The sequence below is a fragment of the Mixophyes fleayi genome, chromosome 1 (genome assembly GCF_038048845.1).
Source record: "Mixophyes fleayi isolate aMixFle1 chromosome 1, aMixFle1.hap1, whole genome shotgun sequence".
In the NCBI taxonomy this organism is placed as follows: Eukaryota; Metazoa; Chordata; class Amphibia; order Anura; family Limnodynastidae; genus Mixophyes; species Mixophyes fleayi.
Window position 1 is genome coordinate 357,305,050 of NC_134402.1, and position 26,063 is coordinate 357,331,112.

The following is a 26,063-nucleotide window of genomic DNA, read 5'->3' on the forward strand; positions in this document are numbered from 1 at the left end:
ATCTGACTCCTCAGCAAACTGCCCTTCACAGAGAAAACAATCGAGGAGTGAACAGGACAGAGGTAATATCACGTCAATGTCTACAAAGTCAGCGGACAAGATGCCGCGCCATTCTTTATGTCGGTAACTTTGATGAAACAAATATTAGTGCTCATAACTGTGGTCCCATGAACAAGGCCTGAATAAGGGCTCTCGCCGTAGATTAATACACCTGTAGCGCCCCCCTCCCCCTGTTCCCAGTTCAAAGCAAAATTCTGGAGTATTCTTCAAGTAAATAAATTTAGACAGATTGTCTTACTTTGATGTCCACTGGGGGAGAGCAGACATCGAGATCAGCAGATACTTACCATGGATATATCCCGAGACACACAAGCTGGCACCCTGAAATTACCATATAACGGGGATCAGAGTGTTTTGAATATATGCTGTTGTTACCATCACAATGTGGAGGATTCCCATGTTTATAAGAGAAATAACATTTTTATGGAAAATATCGCACTACAGAACAGTGAGAAATTGAAAGAACTATATATATTTTTATTGATATATAAGGACATATCATTTAGCGCCATTTTCCGTCATATTTTTGTGTTTTTTTGTGATTTTATTTGAGACCTTTGTGGATGAGGTTTATTTGATGTGAAGGGCTGTTGACTGTTTTCATGCTGTTCTTTCTTGCAGCTTTGTTGTCCTTTAGCTATCTTGAAAGTTCGGTCCTGTGTTGAAAATGTGCAAACATTACAAACCCTCAATGATTAGGCTCTTTAGAGAGCATCCTCATGAACACCACACAATACTCTGTATTGATCAGGCCCCCCCCCCCCCCCCCAACACACACACACACACACACACACACACACACACACACACAGACAAGAGGCCAATTCATGACCCCCCAGCCATTTCATCACACTGCAGCAGTCAGTTTATGACTCATCTGGCAAATTCATCACCCACTTCTCATGTTATTTAATCACTAACCCCCCAGCCAATTCATCATCCACCTTCGCTCCCCCCACATACCTTCCACTTGCCAAATTATAACATTAGTGAAAACGATGTATTCATAAATGTCTCTTATCCAGCATTAAGCCCAGTGGGTACAGCTATGCAAAAATAAGTGCTTGAAGATAGCATTTACGCTACAGGCCCCCATTATTACACTTTCGTAAATGACCCTTATTAAGTATTACCAGTTGAGCCCTTTCCTGAGTAAACATCTCTATTTTACCATCCAATGAGTTGTGCAGTTTGCCCTGTAGTATAATACAGGTCTATGGAAACGTTTTAGTCGTAGTTCATAAATTTGATAAGTAACTAAGATGAGGTGCACTGGTCTGTAACAATATTACAAAAGAAAGCACAGTATATCATAAAAGATCACTTACATAAATACAAGAGCAAGTCCAAATTTCCCCCATTTGAAATATTGCAACATTAAAATACTTTTAGCTCGTTTTGTGTAAGTGATTCAGCTATATCAAAGTCAATAAGGAGATAAGGGTAGGTGGCTGTTACAGTGATTGGTTTAGTTACACTGTTGTCAAGCAGAAATCAATATCCTTGAACACTTGTAAATACTGTATTATTATAACATACCATAGATTTCTGCTTTAGATGATTCATCAATTAATAGTCTGACAAGCATAGGACTTGAAACAGAAGGACAAGTGAGGAGATTCAGAATTAGTAAATCCCTGTTAGAGGCTGTGATGGTGCTCTTGCAGTCCTACAAATGGGGAAATAGAGACAAGTGATCTAATAATTGTTCTATACAAGTGATGTCAGTTTTCAGCTTTCTCGCGGATGCAGGAATGTTATTGTGTCTGTTAAAGGACTTTCTAATCCTAAAACTCTATGGCCTCTCAAAGATGCTACTTTGCCGAATCCACATCTATCCCAATGGTGGTACACAGTTTGAGCTCTATCCCCCCTCATTACACTTTGCCCCCCTTCAGCACACTCTGTCCCCAACAGAACACTCTCTGTCCCCCTTCTGCACAATGTCCCCCTGCATAAACAGTTTGTTCCTTACCTTTGTTCTGTCTCCTTTTCTTCTGTTGGCAGTCAGTTCCTCTCACTGCAGCTCCACACTGACACCGTCGGGACGTGATGATGACATCACGCCCAACAGCCAGTGAGGATGTAGGAGGGGCTGGGGAAGAAGAGGAGAAGAGGGGGTGAAGAAAGAGGCAGCATGGAGTCGGCGCAAGGGGCGGCTCCAGGTACGCAGAATCAATAATAAAAAAAAAAATGTAAAAAAATCTTAAATGCTGCGCCCCCCCCCCAGGTCCCAGCACCCATTGTCCACTCTGAGTCACATTCACTTCTCTTTTCAGCTGTGCTCTCTTCCAATTAGAATGTAAGCTCTTTCATGAGCTCCCTACTATTTGTTTTCTAGACTAAATTTATTTTGTCTACATTTTAGGTCTTTGTTTTATGTATGTCCTGTTTTCCCTACTGTACGGCGCTGCAGAACACTGTGGCGCATTACAAACCTACAGTAATAATAATAATACTGAACCTAGTTGTTGCACATTCATAGCTGGACAGTGTACACACATATCTCCATGACAGTTAGTGATTACCCTCATAGTTACCTACTTATTCTTAACAGCAATTCTTTTACCCAAGTTTACATATACAGGGCCTGATTCATCTTCGGACGTAAGTCCCTTTACATGCCGTATCTTGAGTGAAACTTCTCTGTGCACATGCTCAGAAAGGGACTTTACACCAATGACTGCAACTGCATGCAATTCATGTGTGAACACAAATGACACTTACTACTGCCTACGACTTGAAGGGCGGAACAGGGAAGGGAAAGGGCCTTTAACGTGTGAAAAATAAAACCTCAAACATACCTGTTATATTATTTTCCTGTATGCCGAGCCAGTTCAAAGGCTGAAGTAAGGAATAGGGGAGGGATTTTAAATGGATTAGTTTGTTAATTACTGTCTATACATGGTGGGGGTTACCTATAGGTGACTACTACAATGCTATGGTCGAAGAAAATACATTTCCTGTAAATTTAATGTTATATTTTACTTGCACGTCTCTATATTGATAAATGCAGTAGCAAATATATTTTCAGAAAACAAAGTCCTAGAATGTGGAACGTAGATTCCCTGCACGCGTTTCCAGGGGAATGTTTTACAAACCATCCGCGTACGTCGGGGACCGTGACTCCCAGTAGCTATCCTCATTGGCTTGTCTCATGACGCGCGTTACTCTGAAGCTGTACCCACTATGAGACGGGTGGAGGTGTGTAGCCAGTTGTGAGTGTCCCCCTGTCGGAAATGGCAAGTGTTCATGAAAGCTTATACTTCAACCCTATGATGACCAATGGAGTGGTGCACGCTAATGTGTTCGGCATCAAGGACTGGGTCACCCCGTACAAGATCTCCGTGTTGGTGTTACTTAGCGAAATGACCAAGAACTTAGAGATTACGGTGGTGGAAAAGAGGCGTCTGAACAAGCAGATTCTGCCACTTCTCCAGGTGAGGGATCCACTGACAGCCCTGCATGCCCTGCCTGTCCCTGCATGCCCTGCCTGTCCCTGCATGCCCTGCCTACCCTGCATGCCCTGCCTACCCTACATGCCCTGCCTACCCTACATGCCCTGCATACCCTGCCTACGCTGGGGCAGCATCACTCTGAGCCACATTTGTGTAGAAAAAGAATTGTTAATACATTCAATGTCTATACACATCAGTATAAATATTGTCAGTCAATAGAAACAAAATATGAGATGGTTAGAGAAACATTGCATGCAATGAGATGTTTGATTTTACTAGAGAAATAGGAGATGCAAAATAATATGACCAAGGCTAATCAATAAAATGTATATGAACACTGTAATAATTATGCACTACATATGCCAGGTTTGTAAGGGCTATACACACACTTAATCCATCATAATAAAACATTCAAATTAAGAAAAGAACATAAATAAGTTGCTTAAATCCATTAGAGTGGCATTAATTGTTTAAGAGAACTCTGACCAAAAAGTGTGAGTTTATAAATGCCATTGAACAGCATATGATAAAAACAGGGATACATGACTCCCAATGATCACTAAGGAACTCAGTTGAAAGTAAAGAGAAATTGTCCACAAATTGTAACATTCTGCTAAACTATCCATTTACAGTTGAGTTTCCTTAGTGATCATTGAGAGTTATTGGTCAGATCTAAGCAAATTTATTCATGTTCAGCATATGTGCATGGATTTTAGATTGTCCACTTACATTTGTTTTTATCAATTTAATGCTAATTATTTTAATCTTTTTAATATTGATCTTTAGTGGATTGGCATCCCCCTCTTGTCACAGCAACTTTTTTTTTTTTCAATATCAACATCTACAATTAGCAACACTGTTCTGTTTCTTTTTTTTTCAGTAGGAAAATATATGATCTCTGGTTTCTCCTTTTCTATATAGGTACCTATGCAACGGTTCACAAATGTCCCATTGTTGTCACACACGTTGCCTGATTTTTGCCTTGCCTTGACATTCAGTATATCTGATCACTGTCCACACTTAGCCTACATTTTTACATAATTGTTTTTGGGAAGATGCAAATAATATACAAATATTGCATTTGTGTTTTATTAATACGTTCATGTTTGCACAATGGTATTCTATGATCCCATATGCGTATTGTCTTCTATAAGGCTGATAATTGTCTAGCCTTCTAGATGTGTGCTAACTGTTCCGGGTTTGTTGTGTATGGCCCAACACAATAGGGGAAGTGCACAGTAAGCACTAATATGTGAACATCATTTGTAATAACAATCTCTCTCGGTTATTCTAGGGTCCGGATATGTCGCTTTCAAAACTGATGAAGATTATTGAAGAATGTTGTCCAAATGTAGCAAGCTCATTGCAAATCCGGTACATTACCACAAAGTGACACTCAAACTCAGTTCATTGTGAAAATATGTGCAATGATTGGTATAAATAATAGGGTTTATGAATAATATTTTGTTTTCAGAATAAAGCTGATGGCTGAAGGAGAATTGAAAGACATGGAGCAGTTCTTTGATGAGCTTTCAGATTCATTCTCGGGAACAGAGCCTGATGTGCACAAAACAAGTGTTGTTGGTAGGTACAGCAAGGAGAAGATGATGGTGTGAATTTTCTCGTATTTTAAAACAAATTAAAAGGCACTTGCACCAAAATAAAGTAATAACAATAAATATGTAAAACATTAACAGATAACAGATAAAACATCATTCTGTAGTTTTGGATAAAGTTGATTTGTTAAAATTAAATGAATAGATACTGAAGCTTTGTCCTCATGAAAAATTACTATGCAGTGCACTACAATTTACTAAAATAGGAACTGTGCCTGACGTGGACTGATAAGAACTACTTTGTTGTGGCAAATTATATTTAGTGAATAGCAGACCTTCCTTTACAACATTTGTAACCATGGAAACAAACTATTGCCTGCACTGATTGTTTCCATGGTTACAGATGGTGCAAATGAGTCATTTATACTCTCTCAAATGTGTGTATGTGTATATATATATATATATATATATATATATATATATATACATACATACATACTCTCAATGGCTCACCCATCTAAAGAAGACTATGTGGGCCCCAATAGGGGCTCATTCAATGAGAACAGGAAGGGGGAACAACGAGTCAGATTGGCCCAGATTTGCCCCCTCACCTTCTGTGATATACTCATGCCAGGCGAACCACTTCATTAGGGGTGAGGAAGGGTAGGAAGAATACGGCATCCCCATTGTCTCCATCTTGAAATTATACTGTACTTTAGCAACCACATTGTTTAACAAGGGCAGAGTGGGGGACTTCCAGTTTTGTGCCAAAGAGGCTCTTGCAGCAATTAAGATGTGACCAAACACATACCTAGCATGGAGGGGGAATTGTAGGGGAAAATGCTGTAGCAAAGCTACCTCCGGAGCGGGATCCAGTCTTTGAGAAGTGACTTTATTGGCCAACTCAAACACCTGTTGCCAAAATGGCCGGATGAGGGTGCAGTTCCAGAATATGTGCATTTCGATTGAGCAGTCCACATTTTATGCAAACGAGTCGGAGTAAGGTATAATCTATTAATTAGCTTCACCATCATTTCCGTATGATTCATGCATTTGGACATTCAGAAAGAATTAACAAACACTTTTTTCCAATGCTTGTTGGTAAGCGTAATATCGAGATCTTCTTCCCATTGTAATTGGGTTCTAGTCTTAGTTTCCGATGGGGTAGGGAAAAGACATTTATACCAAAAAGTAATACCTGACCTATTGGATCCCTTTGTCAGTCTCGTGTATATTAGGGATGGCGCACAAGTCACCTCCATGCCTTGTCTAGCGAGGGTAGAAAACCAGTGCCTGATCTGCAAATATTTGTAGAATTCCTGGGCAGGGAGGTGGAATTTGTCACGTATTTGCGCTTTGTGTCTTTTCATGATATGGGGCATCTTAGCATTAACTGAATTTACATCATGGATACTGAATTTGCATGAATACTTGACTGATGACTGCCCTTGAATGCATAAAGTTCTTTTTGTCTTACATGTTATGTCCCCCATTTTTTAAAATAAGTAAAACAAAATTTATTTTGATTACACTTAAACAGTGATCCCTATTGCAATCTATTAGCATTACATTCACCATACCTTATAAAAAAAATAAAAAAAAAAAGAGTGGCGCAATATCTGATGTAATTTTTCATTGTGCACTCAATAGAATAAAGAAACTTTTTTTTTTTTCTTTTACTCTTTTAAAGGACTGTTTCTTCGTCACATGATCTTGGCCTACAACAAACTGTCATTTAGTCAGGTGTACAAATTGTATACCTCCCTGCAGAATTACTTCCAGAGCAATAAGAGCAAGACAACATCAAAGACTGAGAATGATGAGGCAGAGATGGAACTCACTAGTACTGCGGAGGAGGAGGAGGAGCAAGAAGAAGAAGAAAGAAAGATGGAGAAAGAAGATCTTGATTTCCCTATTGTGTAATTTTAATTGGGCATTATGTGATTTATGAATCTTAATCAAGCTGCATAATTTTTTGTATGAGCTCCATTAAGGTGCTTTTCAGAACAATCTTTTTGAATGCTGTTAATCCCATAGCACATTTCAATCTTGTCATATTGAATCCAAAATGAAAGTGGTCAAATGAAGTTTGCTTTAATGTCTGCAAACATCATTTGATATCATTAGATAGTTCTTGGAGCTATAAGCTTTCTGCATAGTATGAGCTTCAAGTGATCAATCAAATCTTTCTTGGAGTGCACATAACATTAACAGAAACATTTTTTGTTTCTAAAAGAGAAACTAAACACAATAGAGTTCATTTGGGAAGTACACTTGATGCACCACACAAAACACCTTGTTATTTCACCCCTACCAAGGGCACATCAAGGTGCATTTTCCTATGTGGGAAAATGACTGCAAACTAGAGGTGTACGCACTGTAAAAGTCCAACTTCCTCCCACTTTACCTTTCCAGGTCTCTGCTAAAATATTGCTCAATTTGGCTTATAGTCAACCACTTTATTTGGTCTTGTAATACTGGGTGGTACACCTACTTTGTATTTTGCAGGGAATGTCCTCAGCAAACTTTGCTCCATAAAGCTCTGCTCTCTAGAACAAAATTGTAAGGTGCATGCTTGAATTTTCTGCAGTGCTTAGCCAATTTTGCTTTTCTAAATAACCCCCATTGAGTGAAAGCTTGTTCAGTAATCTCTTGTTTGTTATTTCGAGTAATTCTTGGGCAGTGGATGATCATTCTTTTTATTTTACTCCATGAACTGTACTAACCAATTTATTTTTATACTATAGAGAGGAAGACTTGGCGTGCAGTGGACCTTTGTCCCAAAAACAGGCTGAATATTTCCTTGCTCAGCAGGTATGTAAATGATCAGCTTCTGCAAAAAAGGGAAAAATGGTGTGGCCTCTTGCGGTGCAAATTTGGAAAGGACTCCTGGTATCAAGCGGTTTAATGAGTTTTTGTTTAAGTATCTTTTAGAAATCCACACAAATCAGATCAGGCACTAATAAGTATATCTGTTGTATACCCTGTAACAAAAACAAGCAAACTAAAAAGCAGAAGAGTGCTAGTTATGGTCACAAATATAATTAATATTTATAAAAAAAACTATTTAATATAAAAGAAATGATACGATCACATATATAAAATATTCTTCCAACATGATGAACTTGGCAGGCATGTAAATGAATATCAAGTAACCAAATTACATTCTCTGTCCATCCAGCTGAACAATATTCATGTAATATATAAACACAGGAAATGTCCTATCCTTTAAATATATTGGTCCTTATGAAGAACAGTGGTCCACTTCTAGAATCCAAATCTAGACGTTATAAAGTTCCCAATTATGCCTCTAAAAAGGTCAAAATAATTTGATATTTATGTCTCACAAATGCTCAACAAACACGCAGATGGTTCTCAATTCCATCCTTTATAGGCAACAACCCACTTCAAGGGCTCCCAGTTTAACTCAGATTCAATCCCTCTTTAGACAACCATAGAAGCCATTGGGAAAGTATATTCCTTGTTATTGTTTGGATTATAGAATAGCTTTACCTTAAGATCCAGATGATAGTTTCTAGAATGTAATAGAAGCTGGAACTTCAGAAAGGACACTGTTCCCAAGCAAATGTGGATTAGAAAGATAGGAATATTGAGCTGAAAGTTGTAGACAGGAACCTGCTCAAGTTAGGATCACCTGATGCGTTTCTCCGCCTCTTAAGGGGCGGTTTCATCAGATATGTGATTGTATCATTGTTTTTATATTAAATATAGAGGGTTTGTTTAATAAATATTTTAGTTTGAGTATATTTAAGTAAACCATTTTTCTCTGTGCCCAGATAAAATTCAATGTTTATATCTATGAATGTCAGTTGTTAGAGTACCATCACAAGCATGTGTATATTTAATGTAAAAAATACTAAGGGCGAATTCAATTGGCAGCGTTGCTTGAAAAAGTAACGCGGCCTGCGCACTATTACCGCTATTACGGTAGTTTTAAAGCCAGCTTTTTGCTCGCAGCTCCGTGAGCGCGAGCAGAAAGCCGGGTTAATATTACCGTAATAACGGTAATAGTTTTTATGCAGCGTTACTTCAGGGGGAATTGAATTCCCCCCAATATGGTAGTAATCTGCCCCTACGAGTCCTACGATTTGTAATTGGATTTTGCTGGTTAATTCTGTGATAGGACACAAAGGTTTATATTAGTAGGAAGGCCCTACCGAAATGTGAAGATATTTGGGGTAGGTGATTAGATTCTCATTATGCATTGGCCTCTATGAGGAGGCAGAGCTTGGATGACTGAGCCTGCGAGCGTCCATGCCTGATGATCAACACACAGCATATTTTTTTTCAACTTGTATTTTGACCATTATGTTGTTATGTTTCTGCTTAACATTATCATCACCATTTATTTATATAGCTTATGCATTGACAGTATCCCACTCTCTGTTATACTGTTCTACATTTGTCTTTTGTATGACTCATGTGAACTTGGACTGTTCTGTGATGTCTGTTTTGTTAACTTAATACTTTGGTTTGGTATTGAAATACCAATAAAAATACTTGCTTAAAAAAAAAATATAGGGGTATTTGACCGAGATAATTTTTTTTTTTTTTTTGCCAAAATCCCTCTGAAGCAACTGTCCTTGTGACTTTACACCTGTTTGTAGCAGGCCGGGTTAGCTGTAGTTAGTTCCGTATTACACTAGAGGTCAGCACAGTGTAGGAAGAATGGTATAATTCTTCTACACAGTTTATAGTCTTGTGAATCTATACTGAAATTGCTCTTAGTACTTCGTATTACACAGATCCCTTCTTAAAGAACAGTGTGTTACGGGAGAAAGTTACTAATTATATATTAGTTACCATTTACTTATTAAAATAAGAGAATGCTGTCTCTGTGCATTTTGGTGCATTCACACTCCAGTTATTGTGTTTTCTAGGCCTCCTTACTGAAGAATGATGAAAGTAAAGCTCTATCGCCCGTCTTGTTGCAAAAAGAGCTGAGCAATCTGTTAAAGTTTAATCCAGACTTTGCGGAAGCTGTAAGTCTTCTAACTTTCAATTGAAACATATATTGCATCATGTCTATCAGACTTTTACGCCTTTCACTTGTGACCGTTTTCATCAATGCCACTTACTGTTTTGATATTGATTTTCTTGAAATGTTAAATTTATTTTTTCTCCTATGAGATGTTTTTAATCGTCTTATTTATTTATTTTTAAATAATGAAGAAAATCAAAATTATTGTTATGGACATCTGCGAGGGGCTGTGTCTTTTTGTATCATTTGTTGTGTTAGTATTTGTAGTGTTAGTATTTGTAGTATTTGTTGTGTTCGTTGCGGGTATTGCAGTCCTTGTTCCACTCCAGTAACATGAAGGTTTGTCCATGCATGTGGGCACACAGGGTGGCCTTCTATATTTAGAGGTGGGAATTAATCTAAATTGTGTAGCAATAATTGTATTGGGGAATTAGATAAAGTATGTTTATTCAAGTGTTGAAGAAACCTTTATTTCTCCTTCTTTCAGCATTACTTAAGCTATTTAAATAGCCTGCGTGTCCAGGATGTGTTCAGCTCAACGCATAGCCTTCTGCATTACTTTGACCGTTTGATTCTCACCGGAGCGGAGTGTAAAAGTAATGGGGATGAAGGTTATGGGCGGAGCCTGCGGTATGCTGCTCTCAACCTGGCTGCACTTCATTGCCGCTTTGGACACTAGTATGTGATTTTTCATTTCATGTTTGGGCATTGGCGGTGTTTCACAACTCTGAATATATTCAGAACTCCCAACCATAGCAGGTGGCTAAGTGATGTGGGTGGGGGTGTATCTCTGTTGTAGACCTTGCTTTAATGCACTGTGTACTATGAATTCTGTATTTTGCACTTGGGATGCTCATTGACGTGCTACATGTAGTTATACAGTGTTTCATATATACTGATGTGATGACTGATCTCTAAGCAATTATTTTTCTCATTTTCTATGATCTATGTTTTATTAATAATCCATTTATTTATTTTGCTACAGTGTTTATAATTATGTCTATAATGCTTCCCCTAGTCATCAAGCAGAGCTGGCCCTGCAGGAAGCCATAAGGATAGCACAAGAATCAAGTGACCATGTCTGTCTCCAGCACTGTCTGGTATGTCAAGAGAAATATTTGCCATGGCGCTAAGTTCTGTTTACTAGCTCTTCATGACAATCATGGGAGTCTAACTAATAATGCTTGTAAAACACTAACCAAGGGTTGTGGGAAAGCCTGATTGGGTGTGGTAGTTAATTCCATAAGTGGGGAGCAGCACGGGACAAGTCTTGTAGGTGGGAGTGAGAGGAGGATACCAGAGACAAGACAAGGCACAGATCAGCGGTAGATATACTAAGACGGGAGGGAGAGCATTTTCATATGAGTTAGAGATATATGAAGGGGTGTGGTGGTGTTGAGGGTGTTGTGAGAGAGGGCGATCAGTCTTGCAGCAGCATTTAGGATAGATTGAAGTGGGGCCCATTTAGGATAGATTGAAGTGGGGCTACATGGGTGTCGGGAATGGTAGATAGCAGGAGGTTATAGTAGTCAAGACAGGAGATGATGAGAGAATGAATAAGATTTTGGTAGCATGTTGGGTAAGAAAAGGGTGTATTCTGGCAATATTTCTAAGGTGGAGTCAATAGGACTAGGAGAGTGATTGGATATGAGGAATAAAGCAGAGGGCAGTCAAGTGTGACTCCAAGGCAGCAGACTTGTGAGTCCAAGGTAATTGTGTTATTGACAGTGAGGAAGATTTGAGGGGAGATGGTGACCCTTGGAGGAGGGAAGATAGTAAGTTTGGTTGTGGACATGTTGAGCTTTAGGTAACATTGGAAAGACAGTTGAGTACACAAGATAGTACAAAAGGGGAGAGGTCAGAGAAGACATAGATTTGGGTGTCATTAGCATAGAGGTAATTAGTTCATGAAGTGAAGAGGTGTACAGTGAGAAAAGTACACTAAAGGAGTGGTTTCATAGGTAGGAAGGGAACTGGGAAAGAACTGTTTCACAAAGGCCAGTGAAGTAAAGGATGTGTAGGATAAGAGGGTGATCAGCAGTGTGAAAAGCAGCAGAGAGGTCCTAGAAGATGATTATGGAGAAATGAGCCTTAGAGGTATATTTACTAAACTGCGGGTTTGAAAAATTGGAGATGTTGCCAATAACAATCAAGTCAGATTCTGTCATTTTGTAGAATGTACTAAATAAATAACTAGAATCTGATTGGTTGCTATTGGCAATATCTCCACTTTTTAAAATCCACAGTTTAGTAAAAAGACCCCTTAGACTTTGCTGTAAGTAGATCATTGATCACTTTTGTGAGAGCAGTTTCAGTGCAATGTTGGAGGCATAATCTGATTGCAGCTATGCACAAATACTCATCCTGCTGCCCTTTGGTTAATATTTAGTGGTAGCACCTGTAGCTGCAATTACAGCTGTGAGTCTTTCTGGGTTACATACTACACTGATTGCAGTGTCAGGCTCTCCTCAGATGAACTCTGCAATTGTCGCCTATTCTTCACAAAATTGCTGGTGTTCCATCTGATTGGATAGGGACAATTTTAAAATCACTCCACACAGTCTTGATGGGAATAATGTCTGCGCTTTGTCTGATCTAGATAATTTTGTATGTAAACAATTCCAATGTGATAGTGAAATATAAATTATCATAGTCCTCCTGGTGGCCTGCCTAACAAGTGTACTCTTCACACCAATGCTAAGTTGTGGAGGACATCCTATTTCACAGCAATCCACAGTGTGTGTGTGTGTATGTGTGTGTGTGTATATATATATATATATATATATATATATATATATATATATATATATATATATATATATATATAATAATTCATGTCGGAAATCTCATCCTTCCCCTGGGGCTTTTTCTCAGATTAGCTTCAGTATTCTTTTATCTTCGTGATGAAGCTTGTTTGTTGTAAATGCACTAACCAACTCTGGCACCTCTCGAGCGTGTGTATTTATTTTGAAACTAAATTTACCCCTTTATTTGTCGAATCATCATGTAGCATCTGAAGACAAGGGATTGCTGCAGGGTATAATTAGATGTATCTTGGCAAAGGGGACAAATCAAGTATTGTCTGTTTCAATTTGAAAATTGAGGGGGAAAAAAGCTGTTGTTTTTTTTTTTTTAACTATTTTTTTTTGTTGATCTGTACTAAGAATTCTCAAATATATCCATTTTGATTGTATAATGTAGTAAAATATGAAAAATGCTGTTAATATTTTTATAGTCATGGCATTTAGTATAGGTTATATCTATCTGCATAATAAAGTGTATGTGTAAGAAGGGTGTGACCATATGTAACCAACCACTCTTGGCATGCTTCCATGGTCTGCAAAATGTTTTATATCTCTTAAACTTTAAAATGCATCCTCCTGCTACTGTACATTGTACATATATTTATATTTCCTCAGAGTTGGCTGTACATCTTGAAGAACAGAAAGGGTGAGGATAGCAGTGTGTTACTGGTGCACTCCATAAAGAAAGCTGCACACTTTGGGCTACCAGTAAGTATCTGAATATTCTGAGTACTGCTATTAAAAGGACAATATATAACGTTATAAATTGTTTACGTTTTTGTTATAAATGTTGAGTAACTGATACTGACTTCAGTAAATGAGCATATGTTTTACATGTCATTCACATGCAACAATTCAGGAGTGTTATGATCGCTCGAAACTTCTTAATAAAGTATCTCTTGAATGTTGAACTATATTTTAGTCTATGAAAAATAAAAGAATAGTCCAAAATGTTACTAGGATGTTTCAAACACACAATGCCCCGTTGACATTAACGATGCTGTATCATTAAATGCAGTTTTCATTTATTTCCATGAAATTCTTGCACATTGGCAATTACCCCATTTTGTATGAATTCAAGATCAGTGTCCACATCCCCTGATTTGAATGGAGAAAAATAAATAAAAATAAAAGTAGGTAGGATAGCATGTATCATGTGCTGGGTGTTACAGAGCATATAAACACATTTCATTATTATTTACTTCATAATTGCTTAAGAATAAAGGGTAGAAGCCCTTTAACTACCTCTAGAGCGGAGTTTTTCTGCTTTATGCCAGGTTTTTATACAAAGCTGACCTTGTGTATCTTACCTCCTGACTGTAAACTAGTGTGATTTATACACACCCCGTGGACCCAATACATACTCATAGAAACTAAACTCTTTCCTTGCTAGTACCTGGCTTCTCTTGGGATACAGTCCTTGGTCCAACAAAGGTCATTCGCAGGCAAGACTGCAGACAAACTGTTGAATGCACTGAAAGCCTCTGACCTACTCCACTGGAAGCACAGCTTATCTGATCTAATTGACATTTGCATTGCCCAAAAGACCGCAATATGGAGACTGTATGGACAGAGGTATTGTAGCCCTATTGCATTTATCAAGGAGTATTGTGCAAAGTATTTGTTGTTTTTTTTATTTGTTTTTTTTTAAACTTCTCAGTGACTGTAGTTCTGTTATAATTTAACGATTTTATAGCTTAATGACTATATTTTGAATGAGCCAGTGAAACCTAAGTAAAGCAGTAGAGTTGAGGAATACCTACAGTGATATGATCACTAAAATGAACATATAATTTATATTCTGTAAAAAATAACAATGCTGCTGTAGTATTCACCAATGCATGTAAAAGTTTCCGGAGCGTATTAAAACTGAAAGTATTTGATACAAAGCAGTTATTATTTTTCTCCTGTGAAGAACAGACTCCCTGTCAGTACACAAATAACAACCAGGAGACCTATTTCTCACAGGATGGTACTGATATTCTCTGCAAAAATAGATACCACTGCCACGAACTGAGGCCTTGTGCAGTTATAGCCAGGTTGGCCCAGGTTCACTGGCCAAAATGTCCCCCCCCCTTTTGTTTTTATTATTAATTTTGAGGCATATGTAAACCTACTAAAGTTTTTCAACATCTCTGCATCTGAAATATCCTTTATCCTATAATATAACAATAGCTTCAATTGGCTGCATACCAATTGTTATTACAATCAGGGCTGCCAAGAAGAATTCAGGGCCCGGGTACAACAAATTCATGGGGCCCCCCTCATAGTGAAGTAAGCCCCAAAATTTTTTTGCGCCGCCTTACGGCGGCGCAAAAAAGATTAGGTATATGGTCATATATTCAGGGGCGTGGCTAGCCAAACGGCAGTGCAAAAATTTTGGGAGGTGCGGTCATGCATTTGGGGGCGTGGCAAACGTGCCATTGGGGCGTGGCTAACATAAAAACCACTAGGCTCTCAATTCGCCGGAGCGTCACATATGTTTAAGCACTCCTGACTTTCAGGACATCTACCACCACAGGGTAGTATACAAACAATGCAGTGTGTACACAAACAGTTCAGTCTTGGCCTACACCTTACATTGGACACAACATTCACCAAAAATTGGTATTGTCCCTACTAGAATCACAACATTTCACACACTGTGCTGCTCTCTCCTACCTGTTCTTCTCACTTTCTCCACCTGTGGCTGCTGCTTTCTTTAGTTGTGGCTTGTCCGGATCCAGAAATGTTGAAGGACCTATTTTGAAAAAAAAATGGCTACATTTAGAAAATTACAGCCAGCCCCAGCGTTAAATCAATAGCACCCACGATTAATAATTAGGCCTTCCTCCAGCTCCAATATTACAATAATGTGCCCCTTCATCATCGCCATGCCTTATGATCACACTGTGCCCTCCATGCTGTTTTTGCCCCCTTCATCTGGCTCCCCTTCATCAGACTATACTATGCTGCTCCCCCCCTTTTTCAATCCCACTGTGCCATGCCTCCCCCCCCCCTTTGTAACCCCACTGTGTCATGCTGCCCACCATTTTTTAACCCCACTGTGCCATGCTGACCCCTGTTTATTAACCCCACTGTGCCATACTGCCCCGTTTTTTAACCCATCTGTGCCCCTCTCATTTTTTCACCCCCTCTGTCATGCTGCTTTCCCATTTTTTAACCCCTCTGTGCTCCCCCCTCAATTTTTAACCCCTCTGACATGCTGCTTTCCCATTTTTTAACCCATCTGTGCCCCTCTCATTTTTTAACCCCTCTGACATGCTGCTTTCCCGTTTTTTAACCCCTCTGTGCTCCCCCCTCAATTTTTAACCCCTCTGACATGCTGCTTTCCCATTTTTTAACCCCTCTGTGCCCCCACTCATTTTTTAACCCCTCTGACATGCTGCTTTCCCATTTTTTAACCCCTCTGTGCTCCCCCTCATTTTTTAACCCCTCTGACATGCTGCTTTCCCGTTTTTTAACCCCTCTGTGCTCCCCCCTCAATTTTTAACCCCTCTGACATGCTGCTTTCCCATTTTTTAACCCCTCTGTGCCCCCACTCATTTTTTAACCCCTCTGACATGCTGCTTTCCCATTTTTTAACCCCTCTGTGCTCCCCCTCATTTTTTAACCCCTCTGACATGCTGCTTTCCCGTTTTTTAACCCCTCTGTGCTCCCCCCTCAATTTTTAACCCCTCTGACATGCTGCTTTCCCATTTTTTAACCCCTCTGTGCCCCCACTCATTTTTTAACCCCTCTGACATGCTGCTTTCCCATTTTTTAACCCCTCTGTGCTCCCCCTCATTTTTTAACCCCTCTGACATGCTGCTTTCCCGTTTTTTAACCCCTCTGTGCTCCCCCCTCAATTTTTAACCCCTCTGACATGCTGCTTTCCCATTTTTTAACCCCTCTGTGCCCCCACTCATTTTTTAACCCCTCTGACATGCTGCTTTCCCATTTTTTAACCCCTCTGTGCTCCCCCTCATTTTTTAACCCCCTCTGACATGCTGCTTCCCCGTTTTTAACCCCTTTGACATGCTGCTTTCCCGTTTTTTAACCCCTCTGTGCTCCCCCTCATTTTTTAACCCCTCTGACATGCTGCTTCCCCGTTTTTAACCCCTTTGACATGCTGCTTTCCCGTTTTTTAACCCCTCTGTGCCCCCCCTTATTTTTTAACCCCTCTGTCATGCTGCCCCCCCGTTTTTTAACCCCTTTGTGCCCCCTCATTTTTTAACCCCTCTGTCATGCTGCCCCCCCGTTTTTTAACCCTTGTGCTCCCCCTCATTTTTTTAACCCCTCTGTCATGCTGCCCCCCCCCCCCCCCGTTTTTTAACCCCTCTGTGCCCCCCTCGTTTTCCTCCCTTCACTTACCTTTTCTCCTCTCTTGGTCTTCTCTGCTGCTCTGTGCTCCATTGCTCCAGACTGACTGAATGCTGGGCATGACATGATGACATCACACCCAGCATTCAGACAGTCTGAATAGAGCACAGAGCAGCAGAGAGGAGGGATGCCGGCTCCGCGATCAGGTGAGTATGTTTTTTTTTTTTTTTAAACTAGCCTGCTCCCCCCACCAACGACCGAGCCCCCCCCCACCCCCCCCCCCCGCCAAAAAAAAAAAAAAAAAGGAAAGGAAAAAAAACGTTTGGAAAAAAAAAATTAAAAAATTAAAAAAAATCAGCAGCGCAAGGGCCCGGGCCGGGCCCCCTGACATGCCGGGCCCGGGTAATTAGTACCCGCTCCCCCCCCCTCTCGGCGGCCCTGATTACAATGTAACATTTCAAATTCTGTCAACTTACGGGAACATCTACAAATAGTTTACTTAATTTTATGGTTTTGTGAGTTGTATCTGTAAAATAGTTTTGCTTTTGACATCAGTGTTTTCTTTCGCATGTACTAAACCACACATTTCTACACAGAGGTATAAACGGTGTTCATTTTAAATGCAGAGTGCAGTAGTCTGATGACCAGAAACGGAAAGTAATGGTTCTTGGCCGTATTACTGGAACCTTGCTGTGCTCCGGGCAGCCTGCTTCCTGCAGGCTCTGCCACAAACTGTCATTTTCACTTTCTGGTCACAAAAGTGATCTTGAGCTAGCAAAAATAATTCAAACTTTAAAAAGCCCATACCTTTTACATAAACTTACATATTTAGTTTTCAATTTGTCAATTACACAGTATATCTTGCAAATGCCCCCTTATGAAGAAAATTCTAATTGTCACCGAAAAAGTATAATGGAAAATAAAATTACCTGATACTTGTGCTAGTCTCTGTTTAACTGGCACACAGACAAAAACAAAATAAAATGTGGTCTGCACTTGAAAGTGTTAAATGTATTTTTACAATAAAGCCCTATTTCCCCCCCCTAGTAGAATGGTCTGCGTTACCATGACATTAACACTTAGGTGACAGTTTACTGGGATGTGTGTTGCAGCACCAGGACATTCACACTGAGGTAACATTGTACTGGGATGTGTGTTGCAGCACCATGACACTCACACTGAGGGTAACATTGTACTGGTGTCTGTGTTGCAGCACCATGACACTCACACTGAGGTAACATTGTACTGGGATGTGTGTTGCAGCACCATGATATTCACACTGAGGGTAACATTGTACTGGGATGTGTGTTGCTGCACCATGACACTCACACTGAGGTAACATTGTACTGGGATGTGTGTTGCAGCACCATGACACTCACACTGAGGGTAACATTGTACTGGGATGTGTGTTGCAGCACCATGACACTCACACTGAGGTAACATTGTACTGGGATGTGTGTTGCAGCACCATGACATTCACACTGAGGTAACATTGTACTGGGATGTGTGTTGCAGCACCATGACACTCACACTGGGGTAACATTGTACTGGGATGTGTGTTGCAGCACCATGACATTCACACTGAGGTAACATTGTACTGGGATGTGTGTTGCAGCACCAGGACACTCACACTGGGGTAACATTGTACTGGGATGTGTGTTGCAGCACCATGACATTCACACTGAGGTAACATTGTACTGGGATGTGTGTTGCAGCACCATGACACTCACACTGAGGTGACATTGTACTGGGATGTGTGTTGCAGCACCATGACATTCACACTGAGGTAACATTGTACTGAGATGTGTGTTGCAGCACCATGACACTCACACTGAGGGTAACATTGTACTGGGATGTGTGTTGCAGCACCAGGACATTCACACTGAGGTAACATTGTACTGGGATGTGTGTTGCAGCACCATGACATTCACACTGAGGTGACATTGTACTGGGATGTGTGTTGCAGCACCATGACATTCACACTGAGGTAACATTGTACTGGGATGTGTGTTGCAGCACCATGATAATCACACTGAGGTAACATTGTACTGGGATGTGTGTTGCAGCACCATGACATTCACACTGAGGTAACATTGTACTGGGATGTGTGTTGCAGCACCATGACACTCACACTGAGGGTAACATTGTACTGGGATGTGTGTTGCAGCACCATGACATTCACACTGAGGTAACATTGTACTGGGATGTGTGTTGCAGCACCATGATATTTACACTGAGGTAACATTGTACTGGGATGTGTGTTGCAGCACCATGACACTCACACTGAGGGTAACATTGTACTGGGATGTGTGTTGCAGCACCATGACACTCACACTGAGGGTAACATTGTACTGGGATGTGTGTTGCAGCACCATGACATTCACACTGAGGTATCATTGTACTGGGATGTGTGTTGCAGCACCATGACACTCACACTGAGGTAACATTGTACTGGGATGTGTGTTGCAGCACCATGACATTCACACTGAGGTAACATTGTACTGGGATGTGTGTTGCAGCACCATGACATTCACACTGAGGTGACATTGTACTGGGATGTGTGTTGCAGCACCATGACATTCACACTGAGGTAACATTGTACTGGGATGTGTGTTGCAGCACCATGACACTCACACTGAGGTAACATTGTACTGGGATGTGTGTTGCAGCACCATGACACTCACACTGAGGTAACATTGTACTGGGATGTGTGTTGCAGCACCATGACATTCACACTGAGGTAACATTGTACTGGGATGTGTGTTGCAGCACCATGACATTCACACTGAGGTAACATTGTACTGGGATGTGTGTTGCAGCACCATGACATTCACACTGAGGTAACATTGTACTGGGATGTGTGTTGCAGCACCATGACATTCACACTGAGGTGACATTGTACTGGGATGTGTGTTGCAGCACCATGACATTCACACTGAGGTAACATTGTACTGGGATGTGTGTTGCAGCACCATGACATTGGACTGGGAGATTTACTTTAAATCTCTTGCCCAAACTGTTTTCCTTTGTCCCCAGGGGTTGTATTGCCACCTCTGAGCTGTATTTGGCTCCTGGGGTTGGCAGCTTTATCCCAGGGATGCAGTCCTGCAGATTCTGCTGCCACAACTCTGAGCTCAGCTTTGGTGGCTGGTTCTATTGGACCCCCAGGGGGTAGAACAATGTTAGCATTCAATATAATCCTTCTGTAACTACCAAAATGGCTGTGACGCTTTTACACTCTGGTCTTCAGTTCGGTAATTGAATAGCACTAGTCCTAATGCTGCAACCCCCTCTCAGTCTTTTTACTCTTTCTTCTGCAATGTTCATATAAATCCTGTACTGAGCTACTTGAAGCCCTCCCAATGCCACTGCTTTTCTGGTTCCTGGACTTGGGGCTGGAGCAGGATGGTCATCCGTTCCTGTAGTAGCGGTCCTGTACAGGGACACTCTAACATTCCTGTGCTCTGGTTCCCACGAACGGTGACCAAAGCAGTGGCATAATACCTCCAGATTCACCCCAATCCTCACTAGTTCACCAGTGGTAAGTATACTTGTACTGATTGTGTGCTTGTACGAACATTGTGTTTGTGTTGCAGCAAGATCACATTGACACTGAGGGAGATGACATTGTATGTGACTCCATGGCATTGACACTGAGTATCATTGTGTTTTCTACTGCAGCACTAAGCAATAACGCTGAGGGAGGTAACATGTTGCAGCATTATAGCATTGACACTAAGGGATAGATTTACTAAGCTGCGGGTTTGAAAAAGTGGGGATGTTGCCTATAGCAACCAATCAGATTCTAGCTGTCATTTTGTAGAAGGTACTAAATAAATGAAAGATAGAATCTGATTGGTTGCTATAGGCAACATCCCCACTTTTTCAAACCCGCAGCTTAGTAAATCTAGCCCTAAGAGTTGAGACATTTGTGTCTGTGTCTTCCAACACTAATGCTAACACTGAGTAACCCTGTTTGTGTTGCGGCACATTGGAATTCACCTTGAGGGAAGTAACATTGTGTTTGTGTTGCAGCACAATGACATTGATACTGGAGTTAGTAACATTGTGTCTTTGTGTTACAGCACCATGGCATTACAGCAGGCACAGATGCTGCTTAGTATGAACAGCTTGGATGCCGTCAACGTGAGTGTCCAGCAGAATAACACGGAGTCATTCGCTGTGGTTTTGTGCCATCTTGCAGAGTTGCATGCAGAGCAGGTAAGTCTAAAATTTGAATCCAAAGAATAGGTTTAAAACCTAAGTGAACTATTATACTTATTATTCTTTAATTTTAAAAACAGCAGACATAGTAGTGCTGATGACCTATATAAAGCTGTAAAAGAACACTTTGTTTTTTTGCAGGGCTGCTTTTCTGCTGCTTCGGAGATCTTGAAACATTTAAAGGAAAGATTCCCCCCTAACTGCCAACATGCAAAGGTGAGGACATTTTCTAATCTATACATGTATTCATATCTTTGATTTGTATTTAGGTTATGTACACATTTTCTTTGTGTTGCTATAGCAATGTATAATTTTGCTTTTCTTTCAAAACCGGATTCATATGTTTGATGTTATACTGGTTTTTCTGTGTTTGCCAGCTCCATGGAGAACACAAAGAGCATTTCTTGAATTACATTTTTAGTAACGTCCTCCCCTTGTCTACAATACTTTTCTTCCATCACTGTCATTAAACATTAATGCAGTTGGGATCATTCAGTTTACGCTTTCACTATATTTCTTTCTCAGCTGTGGATGCTGTTCGATCAGAAAATCCAGTTTGACCGAGCCATGAATGATGGAAAGTATCACATGACAGAATCACTAGTGACTGGCATTACTGCGCTGAACAGTGTGGAAGGATTGTACAGGTATATTGAATGGCTGCTGTGTCAGTTTTACTACTTTTAATTTATTAGCTAACAATCTCTGACACATGTACTAAACACTTTGGCACTGTTCTCCTTAACTGGATGGGCCGTTGATCATATGATCACCTTGTTATGTCCATATGCATCGGTTGCAATAAAGATTCTCCGATGCGATCGATGTGGTTCCAAAGCACAAAGGTTTCATTTGCAATTGTATACAAAGTTTGGTATGCATGCGCATGTTAGCACTAATACAAGCTTCTTTGAGAACTGGTTTCCAAAGCCAGAGGTGAACAATTTATACACTGTACACTTGTAAAAAGCAGTGACCTCACAAAGATACAGTTACAGTATTAAGGTCCACATTCATAGGTCGATGGGTCATGACCTCCCAAGAACTAGACGTGTCATTGGATGAGTCCTTTTGACATTATTCCTTGAGATTGCCAGGTGTCGTCCTTCAGATTCCCGCCTCTAGACCTGTATAAACTGGTTCATTTATGACATTTCTAAACTAGCTAATAGTTTATGAAAAGTGATATTAGTTATAACTAGCGTTCACAATGTTGCGAACGCTACATAAATAATACCGGAAACGTCCTCATGCAATTGCGAACAGAATGAGAACTTGATATAATTAACATGTTAGAAACATTAATTTGCTTTTTTTACCACATTATATTTTATATTAAATAAATAGATTAAACTTATTTGCATGTTACTTGCTAAAATATATTTTAATCAAATAAATTAGATTGTGTACTAATCGCTTCGCTACCAATATTAGTGTACAGAAAATATTGATTACCACTTTCATCCAATTATTAAACGTCAACAAACTGATAGCAGATCACCTCTGTACAACATCCATATGACTTATTCAGATACCGAGACCTGCACCTGTGGTATATTTTCCATTGTATTCTGAATTCTCAGATATATTTACTATGTTTGCTTCTCTGTCTTTTCTACTGTTATATATAATTTATATTGTGCATGTCCAAATAAAGTGGCTCCCCTCCACTAGCCATACTAACCTGCCTATTGGTGTCATACACTGTCATTTATATATTATACTATATGTATTTAGATCTTCAGGGATCATGCTTGACGATGATTTACCAGGGAGGTGTGTCACAAGTAAATAATGCTTATGTGTGTATAAAAAAACATTTCTGAAGAATGTTTATGCTTTTATTTGCAGGAAGGCCATTGTTCTAAAAGCACAAAATCAAACCGCAGAAGCTCATAAAATTCTGCAGGTGTTACTGACTCACTGCCAGAAAGTAAAGAACATAGAGATGGTTATACGGTAAGTTACAGCTGGTTTCTGTGAGTCGCTTCTGATCTTGACATGCTTTCATTCACCCTGCTTTTGTCTGTCCAGTTTCATTTTTCGCAGCATATTTACATGCGCTGTTTTGTTTTTGTGTATGTGTTTGTTACTGCTACTGTGTCATCTACAGGGGATTTGCCACCATGTGTTTTATATAATGCTTTGTGTGTGTTTTTCTTCGGTTACCGTTCCATTTAAGAGCTGTAGCCTTTTGTTATTTTGCCCTGAGATTCGAGACCTGACAACGACATTGTGTAGCACCTAAAGTAGACCTATGTCCTGCCATTGAAAATAGGGTTTACAAATTTGCTCACACTGCTTTGCAGTCTCTATTTAGCACTGCCGGCTGCATCATGGGGAAATGGGTTTTACTTAGAGTGGAAGAATGGAAGTAACATTGATTTCTTTTTCTCTCTCTCGTTGTGTTGGTCATGATGCAGAAATAAAATAGAAATATACTCTGCACTTGATGCCTTCTGTGTCTATTTTTTTTTATTTTGGTTTATTTTTTTATTTACAAACTTGCCTGCCCTGAGGTTTTGTATTAAGGCCAGAAGGATGACGCTGTGTGTGTTATGTGTTTGCAGAGTCCTTCTCTCCTTAGCAGAGCTGTACTGGAGATCTTCATGTCACCCTGTTGCACTGCCGGTACTATTACAAGCATTAGCTCTCTCCAGAGAGTACTGTCTCCAGTATCTGGCCTCGGAGACTGTGCTTAACTTGGCTTTCTCACAGGTAAGAACATTCCCTATTTCCTATGGCTAATAAGGAAACGGGTACAACTAGGTTTTTCAAGCAGTTTAGTAACACAAAGAAATATGTAAGTACACATTGCTATTAAAGGAGAATGGCAGACTGTTGTGGTTTCATAGTGAGGGTGGCTGGGAAAGGGTGATTGATTGCAGCTTGTTGGTAAAACTGTGACCCAACTGTGTGTTTCATTCTGTCTCGAAAATGTGCCATCCTTGGAAACCTGTAGATTATACTAAGCAGGGGCAGGCATCTTGGGGCACTGTTCAGCTGAGGGTCTACAGTTCTGCTAGCAAATGATATTCAGTGGAATTTCTGCAGTCCTGTCCTATTCGAGACTAAACTCTGTAAAAATACCACATGTGGCAGCCTCTACCAAGAACATGCTTTCATGGCAAACTCAAACTCATTAAATACAACGAGTTTGTAGATTATGAATGCTTCATTTCTTTGCATCTGTGCATTATTTTTTTATCTAATTTTTTGGCCCATAGGGTGCCCTAAGTGGTTTCAGAAGCTGAAAATATTTTGTTTTCCAGCTGACGCTTGGCATCCCAGAGCAAGCATTGAACATTCTACACATGGCGATAGAGCCTATTCTAGCTCACGGGGCAGTGCTGGACAAGGGCCGGGCCATGCTTCTAGTGGCAAAGTGTCAAGTGTCCTCAGCAGCGTTATATAGTCCACAGAAGAAGACTGAAGGTAATGCTTTTAAATATAGTTTTTATTTTTTTTTGGAATGGCAAAATGTTCACTGAAACATATATGGGAAATGTTGTAATTGGCTATGATAACTGCTATGTTCTAGGATCGTGGAGCTACATTTACCTGTATTGTTTCTGCTAAATTGTAGACTGAACTTTCCCCCTTCTTCTGTCTCTCCCTTGTTTATAGCACTGGAATCGGCCATTCTGAATCTGAATGAAGCAAAAAATTACTTTGCTATGGTGGACTGTAAGGAACAGATTCGAGACATCCTGTACTTGCAGGCCAGACTGTACAACAGTTTAGGAAAAGTCCAGGAGAGAAACAAATGCTCCATGCTTTTCCGACAGATACATCAAGAACTTCCTTCTCATGGGGTCTCATTGTTAACCCGTCTATAACAGTTTAACAATGTCAAATACAGGCTATTTTTACCATTGCATAGGAGGACAGAATAAATGCAATGTTTGTTATTGGTAGTGTTTACGTGCCATGGATATTTCAGGAACTGGATTATCTCCAGACGTTTTTAAATTGCGAACAATAATTGAAGGCATTCTCATGGTGGTTTTTGCTACACTGACACCCGTCTCAGATCTACCCACAAACTCCCTGGTGCAGTCAGTGTAGCAAAAAATGTACTGAAGTTATTGTCTACCAATTATGTATAAGAACATGTAAGTCAGCATTCCTTTCACTCCTAAAAAAAAATTGTAAATAAATTAAATTATTTTTTGTTTTTAAACTCTTTATTTATAATGGGGACAAATGAGAACAAAACATTGAGTAGCAATATGCAATCATTAAAATCTTTCCCTTCCAAATTTTATGTATACGTAGGGGCAGGGCCGGTGCTAGGGTCCATGGCGCCCTAGGCATTTTTACAAAAACGGCGCCCTCCTACCTCCTCCCCCCTCACCCCGTCTTTCCTTACCTTGTCTCACCACCGCCGCCTCTCTGCTCCGTCTCCTCCCCTCCACTCACTGACACTAGTGAGTGGAGGGGAGGAGATGGAGCAGAGAGGCGGCAGTGGTGAGCAATAGCCTCTTCCCCCCTCCTCTGGCATCTGAATGCTGTGCGGCGGCCGTGACAGGTATGGTCAGCGGTCGCCGCACAGTTTTAAAGTCATTTACCATTCTGTGGCGCCCTCCAGAGCCCGGCGCCCTAGGCAAGTGCCTAACCTTGCCTAATGGGAGCGCCGGGCCTGCGTAGGGGCGGG

The 26,063-nt window shown here is 40.3% G+C and overlaps 1 protein-coding gene and 1 long non-coding RNA gene across 4 annotated transcripts; one reads left to right on the forward strand and one right to left on the reverse strand.

The window, feature by feature from the left end:
* Window positions 1-511: 511 nt before the first annotated feature.
* On the reverse strand, window positions 512-3,142 carry LOC142095326 (uncharacterized). Of its 3 annotated transcripts, none has more exons than XR_012677772.1 (4): window positions 2,865-3,142; window positions 2,036-2,155; window positions 1,600-1,729; window positions 512-716 (listed from the first exon to the last, which is right to left on the reverse strand). It is a non-coding gene; the product is annotated as an uncharacterized LOC142095326 (long non-coding RNA). The 3 variants fall into 3 exon arrangements; XR_012677774.1 differs by lacking the exon at window positions 2,865-3,142 and adding an exon at window positions 2,788-2,808; XR_012677773.1 differs by lacking the exon at window positions 2,865-3,142 and adding an exon at window positions 2,605-2,776.
* Window positions 3,119-25,581, forward strand: ANAPC5 (anaphase promoting complex subunit 5). The gene is made up of 17 exons (XM_075178274.1): window positions 3,119-3,500; window positions 4,813-4,892; window positions 4,993-5,102; window positions 6,765-6,993; window positions 7,822-7,888; window positions 9,976-10,077; window positions 10,564-10,754; window positions 11,095-11,176; window positions 13,496-13,588; window positions 14,274-14,455; window positions 21,268-21,403; window positions 21,548-21,622; window positions 21,932-22,053; window positions 23,258-23,365; window positions 23,977-24,124; window positions 24,679-24,841; window positions 25,034-25,581. The coding sequence occupies exons 1-17, from the start codon at window positions 3,300-3,302 to the stop codon at window positions 25,243-25,245; spliced, it is 2,301 nt and encodes a 766-aa protein (XP_075034375.1). The 5' UTR covers window positions 3,119-3,299; the 3' UTR covers window positions 25,246-25,581.
* The last annotated feature ends 482 nt before the right edge of the window (window positions 25,582-26,063 follow it).

What these genes read in the sequence shown, in the direction of transcription:
- ANAPC5 (XM_075178274.1), top strand. Translation starts at nt 3,300, where the DNA reads ATGGCAAGTGTTCATGAAAGCTTATACTTCAACCCTATGATGACCAAT. An exon ending in TCTGTCTCCAGCACTGTCTG is followed by an intron (nt 11,177 to 13,495) that starts GTATGTCAAGAG and finishes ATATTTCCTCAG; the next exon opens with AGTTGGCTGTACATCTTGAA. An exon ending in CTGCACACTTTGGGCTACCA is followed by an intron (nt 13,589 to 14,273) that starts GTAAGTATCTGA and finishes TTTCCTTGCTAG; the next exon opens with TACCTGGCTTCTCTTGGGAT.